Here is a 14,493-nt window from a genome sequence, read left to right as displayed (position 1 = left end):
GGACAGTGAGCTTCCTGAGGGACAGCCTTTCATTCTGGTCTCAGCTACCATATGGCACAAGTGGAGGAACACAAACATATTTGAATGAATGAATAAAACAAAAAAATGGGTTTGTATACCGCCTCTGAGGAAAGCATCTCAAAGTAATGCATATTTTTTTCTCCTTTTAGGCCAGTTTTGTTGCATCTGGAAATAGGACAGATATTTCCTTGGATGATCCAAATTTCTGGCAAAAGTGGGCTAAAAAGGCTGAATTGGATATTGATGCCTTAAATGGGAGGGTAAGTGAGACATCCCATTCAGACACCTTTCTGGTCTAACCCAAGGGTCCCTTTTCCAGAAGTTTTGACTGTATCTCCTCTTTTGTTAGAACAACCTGGTTATTGACACTCCAAGAGTGAGAAAGCAGACCAGGCTCTATAGCGCAGTGAAGGAAGATGAGCTGATGGAGTTCTCAGACTTGGAAAGCGATTCTGAAGAAAAGCCTTGTGCAAAGCCCCGGCGCCTCCAGGATAAGTCACAGGGCTATGCAAGGAGCGAGTGTTTCAGGGTTGAGAAGAATCTGCTCGTCTATGGGTAAGTCAGACTCACTATGAAAAATGGAATTTTAAAATTTTAACAGTAGGTAGAATTCCTAGCTGGTATAGAAAAATTATATCTGTGATTTCCCTTTGCACAGTCAGATGAATGCCTTGGCAGTAATTCTATGGGCATTGGAGTCATTTGGTTACGGTGTTCCCAGTTAGTCAGATTCTTCTAAATTTGGAGAAATCACCTAAAGTTAAGGTGCTTGTTTGTACCTTAAGGAATTATGCCAGATACAGATTTACATGTTGATTATTAATAACTCAGAAGAAAGTCTCAAAATTACAAAATTTTTTCCCACTTTACCTTTTGCATAAAATTTTTGACTATAGTAATCTCTTAATAATTTTCTGTTAAAAAAATGGTCAAAGGCAATAATCTCACTTGTTAAACTTCCTTCCAACTCACCTGAAACATGAATGGTCATTGTAACTTTGTGAATGTGTTGTGTTCCTCCTGCTGGACCACAGGTTTCTGAAAGCCAGGGTCCATGTCTAATTCATCTCTGAGTAACTGTGGCACCCCACCCAGTACTTCGAATAGCAGAGTGCTCAGTAAATGCCTGAATCAGTAAGTAAGACTTCTGTAGCAGATTTAATGGGAGACAGGCAACTCTCATTAAATTAAACAACAACAAAAAAAAACTGCCACCAAAGCAATCTTTCTATAGATCTGATGGTGTCTGATGATTTTTTCCAATGGATTGCCATTAGTTTCAGAGTAGACACAAGCATATGTTGATGTAGCATCCAGAGCTCTTTTAGGCCCTGTTGTCTTCTTGGTTCTTTCCCATGGGCAGTCCAAGCGTCTGTTAGGACAGACAGCCTCACCTCCTTCAGTGTGCCATGCTCCGTCTCATCTCTGTCTTTGCACAAGCTCTTCCTACTACCTAGAGTGACCCCCCTCCCCCCACGCAGGTCCCAGCACACAAACTTTGCCTGCCTCCCTTCTGCTTTCTGTGGGCGTCCGATGCAGGCATCAGCTTGCACTCTGTACCTGAGCCTGGCTCGCATTTCTCACCACACTCAGCACGTTGTGTATGGTTTTTGAGTTGCCTGCTAGTTTCCCAGTTAGCAGTTCCTGGAGGACAGGGCTCTTTCTTTGTATCCTTAGTGCATAGTGCGGTGCGAGCAGACCCATAGTGAGCACTGAATAAATGCTTGTTTGTGGAATAAGTAACTTCAACAGAAACCCATACTATATCTCAGCAGCTCTGTTAGTGCTTTTAATTATCTGTGAAAGCTCAACATCCTCTCCTGTCTGTTCATACGTGGGGCAGAGATTCTCCCCACCTAAGTCCTTTGCTACTGGTACCTGCTACCATGTTTCAACCTAATGCATTAGAGTTGAGAGTTTTCTTGGTAGCTTTAGGAATGGAACATATAACCCCTGAAGCTAAGCAGTATGCTTAGGGCATTTTGTATTTCAGTCAAGCCCTTCCCTCCTCCCACAAGTGCTCACTATGTATTGAACACCTTCTTCGTGCTGGGCACTGTGCTAGGAAGCTCTCAGACATTAGGGGTACGGCTGTGAGCAAGACAGGCGTAGCTTAAGGTAGGCATGTGAACAAGCAGAGATGGTGTGAAGTGTGATGGTGCTGTGTCAGGGAGGAACTCTGCTGTAGAGCATAGAAGGAAGTCGCCTCACCTTTAAGACAGAGCTCAGGTGTTACCTCCCTACTTCTGGGGCTGGGAAGTATAAGAGGGAATTCCACAGAAGGTGATACGTCAGCCTGTGACTTGATGGATGTTGGGAATCGGCCAGGGTAAGAGCGAGTGTTGGGGGTAGGTAGGGAGGAGAAGAGAGTTCCCTGCAGAGAGAGCAGTGTGTCCAGAGGCCTAGAGGTGAGAGCCAGCCTTGCGCTTGGAGGAACTGAAGGGAGTTCATAGGAGCCAGAGAGGACCAGGGAATGGCAAGAGACCAGGCCGGGGTGAGAGGCAGGGCCTGAGAGAGGACATGTGCTGTTCTGTGCAGCCAAGGCTCATCCTCCTCATGGCACAGCTCTCGGTCATCAGTGGAGAGGCCGTCGGTATCATGAGCACTGCCCTGGTGGCTCAGTCTGCTGTCACCTGGGAGAAGATATGGCTCAGACAGCATATCTGCTGCCTCCTGCTCCCATGCCTCTTTGTGGTACGGTCTCACCCTGCAGCTCCCAGATGAAACAGTGCGACACTGTTTACCTTCAGATTATAACATGAAACAGGCAGTCAGGTTCAACGGCGTGTTGCCTGTTTAGTTCTGTCCATAGTCTTCTCTCCCACCCATTTCACATGAGGACCTGAGAGTTGGCTGAATATCTTTCCTCTGAGTGTTTTTGTACTTGGGGTTATCACTTCCTATTTCAAAAGAAGCCTCAAAGCTCTTCAGAGTCTTTTACCAGCTATCGTGGCATGCCTTACAGGTGGTCTGATGCAACCATACTCCTCAGCATTATGTCTTTGATTTTAGGATAGTCATACCTACCTTGAGTCACCTTTCATCTCAGATGGTTGGTATGTTTCATCGGAACATACTAGCCATGACAGAGTGAAAGAAAGTACACAGTTTCTGGGCCCTCCTGTCCTGAGAACTGCTGCCACAGCCTGCATCTGCCTGGGAAAGCCAGTGTCCACCATGTGGGTGTTATTTCAGTGTCGGTTCACCTGTTGCACTTAGGAGCAGTGAACTTACAGCCCACTCTATAAGTGACTGTCTTTAACTCTTGCACCCTGGATTGCTTTCGTATCACCTGATGTAAAATATTGCAAGTTTTGACCCAGGATTTCCCAACACTGGTACTTTAATAGTCAACTGACTATTAAAGTAGAGCCCCAAATCTAAATTCAGAGGCACCATCTGCAGGCTGAATATTTGTCTTTTGTAGTTGGGGGCGGTGGACAGACATTCTTTCCCATGGACGCTACAAACGCCAGCTCACCGAGCAAGATGTAGAAACCATCTGCAGAGCCATCCTAGTCTACTGTCTTAATCATTACAAAGGGGATGAGAATATCAAAAGCTTCATCTGGGATCTGATCACTCCCACAGCGGATGGCCAGACCCGAGCCTTGGTCAATCATTCCGGTAGGTGTGCTTCATGCTCTTTGCACTGTGGGGCCACAGAGAGCCACCAGAAACCTTTGTGACACACTGCTGATGTCTACATTTATAATTTGGAGTATAAAAGGCTTCTGTTATGATGATGATGGTGATTCTAGGTTTGTCAGCCCCAGTGCCGAGGGGAAGGAAGGGAAAGAAGGTGAAAGCCCAGAGCACACAGCCGGTGGTGCAGGATGCCGACTGGCTGGCCAGCTGCAACCCAGACACGCTGTTCCAGGAGGACAGCTACAAGAAGCACCTGAAGCATCACTGTAACAAGTACGTTTTTAGGGGATGGATGTGGAGATGGGATGGATTAGGGGATGAATTGATTGCCTTTTTGTTCCTTAAAAAAAAATGTACAGTCCGCTCTCTATATCTGTAGATGCAGAACCTCTGGTACAGGAGGCCAACTAAGGAATTTGAGCATCTGCAAATTTTGGTGTCCAAGAGGGTGGGGGTCTTGGAACCAGTTTCCTGCAGATAGAGAAAGACAGTTGTATTATTAAGACTGTTAAACTGTGTAGTTACTGTCTTTGTACAGCCTTCCCATTTTTCTTGAGAAATTATGCCCAGTCACGGGAGAGCATACCTTTAGGTGACTGATTATTTTTTAATGTGGTAAAAGATAGTATATTGATATGCTTGATATTTATCATTTTAACCATTTGTGAGTGAACAATTAATTTATTGGCATTAATTAGACTCATAATGCTGTTGTCTCATTACTATCTGAACCCAAAACTTTTCCATATCCCCAGTGCAAACTCTGTACCCATTAAACAGTAATTTGCCAGTTCTACCCCTGCCCACCTGGCCCCTGGTAACACCATTCTACTTTCTATAAGTTTGTCTATCCAAGGTATCTCATAAGTAGAATCATACATTATTCATCCCTCTGTATCTGGCTCATTTCACATAGCATAATGTTTTCAGGGTTCATTTGTGGTGTAGCATGTATCAGGGTTCTGTTCCTTTTAATGGCTGGAATAGTATTATATTATGTGTATATGTCATATTTTGTTTGTCCATTCATCTGTTGATGGACACTTAGGTTATTTCCACCTTTGGCCATTGTGTATGATACTGCTGTGAGCGTTGTAGATGACCAATTTTTAACTAATATGTGTTTGAGAATATGGTTGGCTTTATATGATCCCGACTTCAGCTGACTGCTTTCAGTTGGAAGAACTGTAGAATTTATGTATTATTTTTTTGCCTAATAATATTTCGGTTGATGAGTCCATTTTTCCTACTTATGAGCTTAGAATCATATTCCTTACTTTTATTTCTAGTAACTGATTATAGATCATTGAAGAATGTTGAGTCTAAATTTATTTCATTGCTTAGAGCTCTGTTAGCTGTCTACATAGCGAGGTAGCTTCTGCATATGTTGATTGTTTCCTTATTCTCAGTATGCATTTTTGAGTGTCAGTGGTGTAAACAACAATGCTACTGAATAGCTCTACCACTTCCTAGCTTTGTGTGACCTAGGGCAAGTTACTCAACCTCTTTAGGACTCACTTTTCTTGTGAGTCAGAGCTCAGCAGCAAGATCTCAATTGGATGAAGCAGGATATGAGTAAATATGTATTTCTCTTTTTAAAAGCAGGTGCAACAGAAGTCTGAGCATATAATGCTGGCAGCATGCCAGACGCTTTGTATGGACTATCTGTATCCATGTAGTCTGAGTTGGCTACGATGAGTAGGACTGTTTTAGCCCCATTTCAGTGACAAGGAAACTGAGACTCAAGTTGAGTAACTTACTTCAGGTCCCTCAGCCAGTTTAGGGGCAGAGCCAGGTTTGAACCCTCAACCATCATGTTCCCCTGCCCACCTCACCTTGAAAGTCTACCTCTTCCTCAGGGTTGCTGAGAGGCTCCAGGGAGTCTTCAAATCTATTACCTCAAGCCATTTTCATGCCTCAGAAACTGGCTGTTACTGCTGTGGCATAATTGTTCTCCCTAAAATCCTACCCCACTTACAGCTGTTAGAAAACTCCTGTGTCCCTGTGGTTTATGGCAACTTTGGGTCAATAGCCTTGTGGGTTCTGGATTCAAACAAAGTGAAGCGGGTTAGCGGGAGAGGAATGGCTCTGTCCTGGATGCTGATGAGATATGGTGGTTGGTTTTAATTGACTACTCTACTGTCAGTAACAGGCTTTCCACAGGGTACCCTTCTCTATTAGGATGTGAGAAGTAACTGGTATTCTTCGTATCCTTCCACCCCGTCTCAGAAGAAGACTCTTTGTGCCTTACAGCTCATCCCTAAGACAAATAAGTGCTCCAATTGTCCTTTCCTAGTAGATCACGTCCTGAGACTCACCGGGATCTAAAGTGAGGAAGTGTTGATGCCTGTTAAGATGCAAAATGAGGCCGGGTGCGGTGGCTCATGCCTGTAATCCTAGCACTCTGGGAGGCCGAGGCGGGCGGATTGCTCGAGGTCAGGAGTTGGAAACCAGCCTGAGCAAGAGCGAGACCCCGTCTCTATTATAAATAGAAAGAAATTAGTTGGCCAACTAATATATATAGAAAAATTTAGCCGGGCATGGTGGCGCATGCCTGTAGTCCCAGCTACTCGGGAGGCAGAGGCAGAAGGATTGCTTGAGCCCAGGAGTTTGAGGTTGCTGTGAGCTAGGCTGATGCCATGGCACTCACTCTAGTCTGGGCAACAAAGTGAGAGTCTGTCTCAAAAAAAAAAAGATGCAAAATGAGACCCACATTGAAGGACGTCCTAGAAAGTAACTGGCCCCTTCTACCACAAGTTTCAAGGTCATGAGGGACAAAGACAGAGACTCTCTCAGGTTAAAGGAGACAAAGGAGACAGGACAGTCTAATGCCATGTGTGGCCAGCAGTTGTGTCTGTCTAACTTACAGAGTGTGAACTCTTTGGCATCAGAGGCCATGTCCTGCTCAACTCTTTATCCTTTATCCTTTAGCCAGCATTGTGTATTCCACACGGGCACTTGGCTTGTCAGTTGCATTGGCTTGAATTTTTCCCTCTAGAAGAAAGGTGACATTCACAGATAGTTCATAAAGCTCCACATAATGAAGTTCCTCCTGAAGCAGAAATCTTTGACTTTTACCAAAAAGGAGAGAAACCATTAGGCTTCCTGCCACTCTATCAAATTTTGCTGTGAATAATAAAGAATCCAGCCAAAGGCAGAGGATGTTTTCTTTGGACCTACCCTTTCCAAGCAGCCTCTGTAAGTAGGTGGTGGCCTTCAGATTCTTGTGCTTGCCATGGAGACCCAGACTGTCTCTTCCTCTTTGCATTTCAGCATGGCACAGAGTTTCTCATGAGTTAACATGAGAAAAAAATCTTTAAAAAAAAAAAAATAGAAATGAATTATCCAAAATAGTTGCCTACCTTGGAGTCTCTTCAGATCTTTACAACCTCACACTTAGCCCATGCAGAGCCCATGGTGGCCATGAGTAGACGTGCAGTGAGGAGGAAGGCCTGTCAGGGAGCGTCCATTGATGTGTGATTGAAAGTAGTCTGTTTTGGTGAAGCTGCCCCTAGGTGTCATTTTAAAGTTTTAGAAGACAAGTTGCCATGCCCTGAGAGACAGTGTGATATGGGGTCAAAGACCTAGTCCTGATTGTCCCTGTGCAGGGTAACTTTGTGGCCTTGGATGAGGCACTTATCTTCTGTTACCATCAGCATTCACTCTTGTAAAATGGAAGATTTAACTTGCCCCCTTCATCACAGGCTTATTGTGAGGATCAGACGGGCTAGTATCAGTAAATGTAATTCGCTGGCTGTGAGGTGTTATGCAAGTGCATGATGGGATTATTACTGAGTTGAATGCTCATGGCCAAGAAGGAAGTCCTCACGAGGTGTCAGTCCCGAATGCACACCAGAGCCGTCCAGCAGGGGCTGCTACATTCAGAGTAGACATAGGCCTTACCAGGTGGACTTTCCTGAGAGAATTGTGTTTTAGCCATTGAGGAAATCCAAGCAGGGTGAAAAATCTGGTTCCTAGAATTCCAAGGGTTTTTAAAAATGGATTTCTTAAAAATGACAAGAACGTCAATGAATTGGACACATTTTAATTTCTTGACGTTTTATTATTATTTTTTTAAGCTACAACTTAGGTTCCTAAGTAATATAAACTACAAGGAATAAAATATATAGTATCTCTTAAGGGAGAAGAGCAGGGACCCACCTCCACCCCACGCCGTCGCCATCTTCCTTTCTCGGAAGCAAAGTTGTATAATCTGAAAAACCTGACATTCCATATTGAGGGTTTATTGTAAGGTAGTAAAACCAGATTTTATATCTCGTTTATTCCTACAACTTCTGATGTGTTTCCAAAAATGGTATTAAGGCAGCAGCTGAGGAAATTTTATGAGATAATGAAGCAGAACAGTTACTGAAAGCCATCTGCTCAGTTGTTTACAAACTTGCTCCAATACTTCAGAGGCAATGGTAGGGTACGTGTCTAAACTTCACAAGCTGCACTAGGTAGAACTAAATGAAGTGCGCCTGGGCTGGGCTGAGCTTGGGCCCTCTCTGTGCAGTGTGAGCGGTTGCCAGGCAGGCCTGTTGGAAGCCAGCAGAAAGCACCACACAGAGGTGATTATGTGCCACCATCTGTCACGCTTCAAGCCTACCATACAGCATGGCTAATCAGCCTTGGCAGGATGATGGATGAACAGCAGCAGCTGCCAAAAGCCACTGTTGGCAAACAGTCTTGAAGTTAAGAACTTTTTCCCCCCTCTGTCTTCCTCTCCAGGGTCCTGCTGCGTGTCCGCATGCTGTACTACCTGAGACAAGAAGTGATAGGAGACCAGGCAGATAAGATCTTAGAGGGTGCTGACTCAAGGTTAGTGTGAGCGCACATTTGTTCTTTACCTTGGTGAGATAATCTGAGGAGTCGGAAAACATCATGGATTGTGTTTCAAAACCCTCATAAACCATTAGTAGCTCATCTCCTTTTTCGTATCTTGAATGCAGTGTTTGTCCTTTGAGCTTGGGGATGTAATGAGAATCAGGAAAAGGCTGTTTGTATTTATGTTTGTACTATAAAAAGATGTGAACTAAATTACTGGTGTTCTGAGATGCCCTTTAAAACGGGATCCCATGTGATAAAGTTCATTTCTGGCCATGGCAGAGGGCGACTGACTTACGCCCTTTCTTTTAACCTTTGTTGGTGCCCCCCACCACACCCAGGTGTTCACTGTGGAAGAGAGGGCATGCGAGCGTGTGTATTGTATTCCTTACTTGGAATTATTTTTCAATGCTAGTATTTCTTGTAAATATTGTCTTTCTAGTGAAGCTGATGTGTGGATCCCTGAACCCTTCCATGCGGAAGTTCCTACAGATTGGTGGGATAAGGAAGCAGATAAATCCCTCTTAATTGGAGTGTTCAAACATGGTAAGTGACATTTCTGTTTGAATACATCTTGACTGTATGGCTTGGTCTTTATTTAGAACTCTTTGCATACTCTTTTCCAAAGTCATAATATTAATGAGGACAGTTCCAAAGGACTCTTGGCGTGTACCATTTTTCTGTACTAAAAATCTAATATGAACTGTAAATATCAGATGCTGTTTTTGAATGTTTGTTGAGTATTTGAGAAGAAAACATTTCTTTCTTGGCTGTAAATAAAACCCAAACCATATTTGTTTTAATAATAGCCAAGTTTTACTATAGCTCTCCCTAAACTTTGCTTCCAGCACGGTTTCCCTTGCTAACTCTGCCAACCAGTGTCATAGTGGACGGTGGGCTTAACCTCTGCTATTAATCTGTGCAAGTGCCTCCTGGGCTTTGTTCCAAGCAATATTTCACAAATGTCAGTGCTGAGAACTTGCGGCTCCCCTGAGTGGGATGCAGCCTTGTTAACTTTGAAAGGCTGGGGATGCAGAACTGGCATGATATATACAGTGAGCGATTCCTGATTATAATCCCAATTCTCTGGAGGTCGCAGAGGTATTCTCAGCAGCCCAGCCTGACTAAAGGGGAGAATGATGGCTTATAAAACCTTTCATGATTACAGTTTGGCTTGCGGCTCTACAGCAGTTAGGAGCGGTGTGTTGTAGTACACATCCTAATTGAATTGTGCTGTTCTGCCTGTGTACTGCAGCCACGTTTTGTGAGCTCAGCCTCAAAATCATTTTCCCGCAGTGCACTGTTGGGATCTGCCATTTTCCATCTAGTCAACTTGGGCAGTCAAAAAGCAAATTGCAGTTTGAAAACCATAGAGGGAACAGTGTCATTTTACTGACATGCATCATCCTAAACCTAATAAGACAGGTTCGCTGGCCTTACTTATATGGGGTTTTTTCAGCCAGCCTTGCGAGTTCCTGCAGGACTGAAGCTATTCACAAGGAGGGTGGGGGTGGACCCAAAATCCCCCTGCAGAGGACATAAAGGAACATTACGGAGCCTTTTAAATGTTAAGCAAAATTAGATCTTGGGGAAAATAGGGTCAGAAATCCTCCCAGGCATCTTGCAGTTACTCTGAACCTGTTTTTCTGTTAGCATTTATGGTAATTCTGATACTATCCCTGTCGTATAACTCGGTCCCTAATACTCACCCTAGAAGGATAGAATGCTCCACTAAAACAAGATCCATTTAAACTCAGCATAGATGATCATCTTGACTGAGAAACAGACTTGTTGTGTTGTGGTGGTGCTGTGATTTTTGATAGTGACGGGGCCTTTCTTTGTTTCTCCGTGTGTCTTCTGTCCAGGCTACGAGAAGTACAATTCTATGCGAGCTGACCCGGCACTGTGCTTCCTGGAACGAGTTGGTATGCCCGATGCCAAGGCCATCGCTGCCGAGCAAAGAGGAACAGACATGCTAGCAGATGGTGGAGACGGGTAAGAAGGACATTTTAAAATTTGAATAAACTTTATGTCACTATCACATCTACTGGTAGATTCAGTTCTTACCCTGCACTACACACGGTATCACATCTGGTTTGAACTTAGTTGATGTTTACTAATATATTTTATTTGTATGTCATAACAACTGTTTAAACAAGATATGTTATCTAGATAATCTGAAATTTCTCGTTTCAAATGTCGTTGCCCCTGACCCCCTCCACCACCCCTGTGTGGCTACAAGTTTTAAATACTGATAGAGCCGCTTTTAATACCAAGCCCAGAATTAAAAGAAGCATTGGGCCAATCACTACTCTTCCCCACCGCCCCCCCCCCTTGATTTAAATAAACGTTGTTGTTGTTTTACACAGGGGAGAGTTTGATAGAGAAGATGAAGACCCAGAATATAAACCAACCAGAACGCCGTTCAAAGATGAAATAGATGTAAGAACTTGAGTATATTGGCTTTTATAGTGTCATTAAAATATTACATGCCCATATAAGACTTGTTAAACTTTATAGATAATGGCCTTTTCTCTAAAAGATAAAGCAAAATGAAACCCCAAATTAAAATAATTCTGTTTCTTGCTTTGCTTTCAAGGAATTTGCAAATTCTCCTCCAGAGGATAAGGAAGAATCCATGGAAATGCATACCACAGGTGAGGCCCCGGGAAGGCCGTGGAGCAGAGCAGACGTGTGCTGGGCAGTCGTCGGTCACGTGGTGGGGACGTCCGCCACTCCGCCACTGTGGTGTCTTAAAACGTTAATTCTTCTACACTGACCTGGCTCTGTTGTGAATAATTGTGATTCTTGTTTATGGTTGTGTTTTCATTACATTGAATTTCTTTGATAGAAGAACTATTTTTTAGACTGAGTTAATTGATCTATTTATATTTTACACTAATTAGTAAAAAAAAAAATTCAATCTTCTTTAAAACACAGCTCTTAGGAGTGGGGCTTTTGCTAAGTATATATCTGAAATGTTGCCAGCTTATTTAGGATATTGACCTTTTGCCTAAGGTAAAATCATTAGGCAGCAATTATGCAATTTTTTTATGTTCAAGATGATTATTTTACATACATTACAGGAGAGCATTATAATGTAGTTCATGCTATATAAAGTATGTTTCTTTATGTAGGACCGATAAATAAACCTGTTTCTCCCCCCTCTAAGGAGTCAGAAAGGAATAGTTTTTAAGTTCCAAACTAATATTATTCCTTTATTTATATTTTTAAAATGAGGGCACTGAGCTGCCCTTTCCCACACTGTCATTTGAATGTTAATGAGTCATCCTGTTTTGTTGGAAAATCCTGTGTATCGCAAGATTGCAGCTACACATTTCAAAAATGTCTTTCCACTTCCCCAGGCAAGCACAGTGAGAGTAATGCTGAGTTAGGCCAACTTTACTGGCCTAACACTTCAGCCCTGACTACACGTCTGCGCCGGCTCATTACTGCCTATCAGCGCAGCTATAAAAGGCAACAGATGAGGCAAGAGGCCCTAATGAAGACTGACCGGCGCAGACGGCGGCCTCGGGAGGAAGTGAGAGCACTAGAAGCAGAAAGGGAAGCTATTATATCTGAGAAACGGCAAAAGTGAGTTTCTTGAGGGTTTCACTCAACTCCCGGTGCATTCCCCTCTTCTCTGCCCTTCTAGGCCCGGAGAGACTGGAATCACATCACAAATAGTGACCACCAAAGACAGCCTCACTACATCAGAGCACTCTGTCTCCCCAACCCCAAAATAAGTACCATGGGCAATGGTCTAGAGGGAAGAGGAAAAACCCCATAAACTTGCGGCCTTTTCCTCGAGTATGATGCAAGCTATTATCATCTTTCTAACAGGTGGACGAGAAGAGAAGAGGCTGATTTCTACCGCGTGGTATCCACTTTTGGGGTTATTTTTGACCCCATGAAACAGCAGTTTGACTGGAACCAATTTCGAGCTTTTGCCAGACTCGATAAAAAGTCCGACGAGAGTTTGGAGAAATACTTCAGTTGTTTTGTGGCCATGTGTAGACGAGTGTGTCGAATGCCCACCAAGCCAGATGACGGTAGGTACATTTAGTGACAAAGTTCTCTACCAAAAGGACAATACGGTGAAAAATAAGAAAGTGCACATTTTAAAGTGTATGAGTTTTTCCCAAACAAACACAAGTGCTTTTGTGCTGCAGAACCGCCCGACCTGTCCTCCATGATCGAGCCGATCACCGAGGAGCGCGCGTCCAGGACCCTGTACCGCATAGAGCTGCTGCGGAAGATCCGCGAGCAGGTGCTTCATCACCCGCAGCTGGGGGAGAGGCTGAAGCTCTGCCAGCCGAGCTTGGACCTGCCGGAGTGGTGGGAGTGCGGGAGGCATGACCGAGACTTGCTGGTTGGTGCTGCTAAACATGGGGTCAGCCGGACGGACTACCACATCCTCAACGACCCCGAGTTGTCCTTCCTGGATGCACATAAGAACTTTGCTCAGAATAGAGGAGCAGGCAGTATGTCTTCCTTGAACCCACTGGCAGTCGGGTTTGGCCAGGCTCCTCCCATCCTCCCATCCACTCACGTGCCAGATGAAAAGGCAGTGGAACAAGCCGAAGGCAAAGCAGAGGAGTCTGAAAACTCGGCTGCCAAGGAGAAATCTGAGGTCAAGGAAGAGGAAGAGGAGCTAGACCGTGGGGGGCCGGAGAGCAAGCAGGAGGGTGAGGCCGAGGCCAGCTCCGTAAAAAACGAACTGAAAGGTGTGGAGGTCAGCGCAGACCCTGGGTCCAAGTCTATCTCGGAGAAAGGTTCCGAAGAGGATGAGGAAGAAAAGCTGGAGGATGATGATAAGTCTGAAGAGTCTTCCCAGCCCGAAGGTAAGGCCTAGCCGTTGGGCCTCTACCCTGATTCACAGCTGCTTACTGTGAGATGCATTGTTTTCAAGTGCTTTTCTCTTTCTTAAGAGTAATTGGCGTACATTTCCTTCTGTGCAGGGATGGTTTCAGGTTATACTTAGGTGTGCGTTTTGCCCTGGCACCTTACAGCATGCAAACACGCTATATCAAACAGTGTAAACTCTAAGAAGAGTTGTACACGCACATTAACAACTTCTGGTTTAAGCATGGAGGTTAGCTTTTATAGTTGCGGTGCAATAAGAATTCCATGTGATTTTAATTTGGGACGAATAGATGTGAAGAAAGAGGGTGATTCATTGAGTAAATGTTATTAATTATTTAAAACAAATGGTGCTTTATTTTGTTTTAATTTATAACTAAAAGGAGGAATAGAATCTGAAAATAACCAGTTTTCTTTCTAAGTCACAGGCTGCTGTCGCTGGCACAAAGTAAAAATAAAGCGTCACATTGTACTGTCCTGCTGTAGCTGAAACTTTCTACTTTAGCCAGAACATTAGCTCTTTTTCCCAGGTGGAAGAATATAGGCTCTTGGGTCAGAGGCTTGATTGGCTTTTTAGGCTCCTGTAAGACTTATTCACACAGTGCTAGATGGCTCATGATGTAACCTCTCTAAGCTTCTACTTCTTCATGTATAAAATGGTGTGTTAAAGAGTTGTTGCAAGCTTTAGATGACAGATCTGTAAGATGCCCAGTACTATTCTAGCTACATAGTAGTAGGTGCTCAGTAAGATGGAGCTGATTAGTATTCAAATTTTTAACCGTGTCCTTTCTAAACTTTGGTTTCAGAGATATTCCAGTTGTGAGTAATGCACATTAACTCATTTCTCAGCAGGAGCTATCTCTAGAGGGAAGAATTTTGATGAAGAAAGCAATGCTTCTATGAGCACTGCTAGGGACGAAACCCGAGATGGATTCTACATAGAGGATGCAGATCCTTCAGTAGCTCAGCTCCTCCAGGAGAGAACGTTTGCCTTCTCATTTTGGCCTAAGGTTGGCAGATTTTTGTTACTGTTTTGTTATTTTGTTTTGTTGGAGTAGGGTGGAGGAAATCTTTCTAGCTTGATTTTTCAAATAATTTTAAGGTAAACTCTTACACAGTGTATGAAGATTGTAG

General features: G+C 43.8%; 1 protein-coding gene across 3 annotated transcripts in view; it reads left to right on the top strand.

Moving 5' to 3' along the window:
* Nucleotides 1–14,493, top strand: part of CHD7 (chromodomain helicase DNA binding protein 7) — a 197,678-nt gene that overhangs the window by 170,142 nt on the left and 13,043 nt on the right. For 2 of the 3 annotated variants that reach the window (XM_012738650.3, XM_076005290.1), the window contains exons 20-32: nt 171–281; nt 371–576; nt 3,449–3,648; nt 3,783–3,942; nt 8,401–8,490; nt 8,939–9,042; nt 10,362–10,491; nt 10,866–10,938; nt 11,096–11,153; nt 11,862–12,090; nt 12,340–12,548; nt 12,669–13,340; nt 14,209–14,369. In XM_012738650.3, the coding sequence (XP_012594104.2) occupies nt 171–281; nt 371–576; nt 3,449–3,648; nt 3,783–3,942; nt 8,401–8,490; nt 8,939–9,042; nt 10,362–10,491; nt 10,866–10,938; nt 11,096–11,153; nt 11,862–12,090; nt 12,340–12,548; nt 12,669–13,340; nt 14,209–14,369 (2,403 nt within the window). The remainder of the gene's footprint in view (nt 1–170; nt 282–370; nt 577–3,448; nt 3,649–3,782; nt 3,943–8,400; nt 8,491–8,938; nt 9,043–10,361; nt 10,492–10,865; nt 10,939–11,095; nt 11,154–11,861; nt 12,091–12,339; nt 12,549–12,668; nt 13,341–14,208; nt 14,370–14,493) is intronic. The other variant, XM_012738651.3, reaches the window with a different exon arrangement.

Source organism: Microcebus murinus, chromosome 7 (assembly GCF_040939455.1).
Source record: "Microcebus murinus isolate Inina chromosome 7, M.murinus_Inina_mat1.0, whole genome shotgun sequence".
Lineage (NCBI taxonomy): Eukaryota > Metazoa > Chordata > Mammalia > Primates > Cheirogaleidae > Microcebus > Microcebus murinus.
Note: the sequence above shows the minus strand (reverse complement) of the source record. Positions and strands in the feature narration are given on the sequence as shown.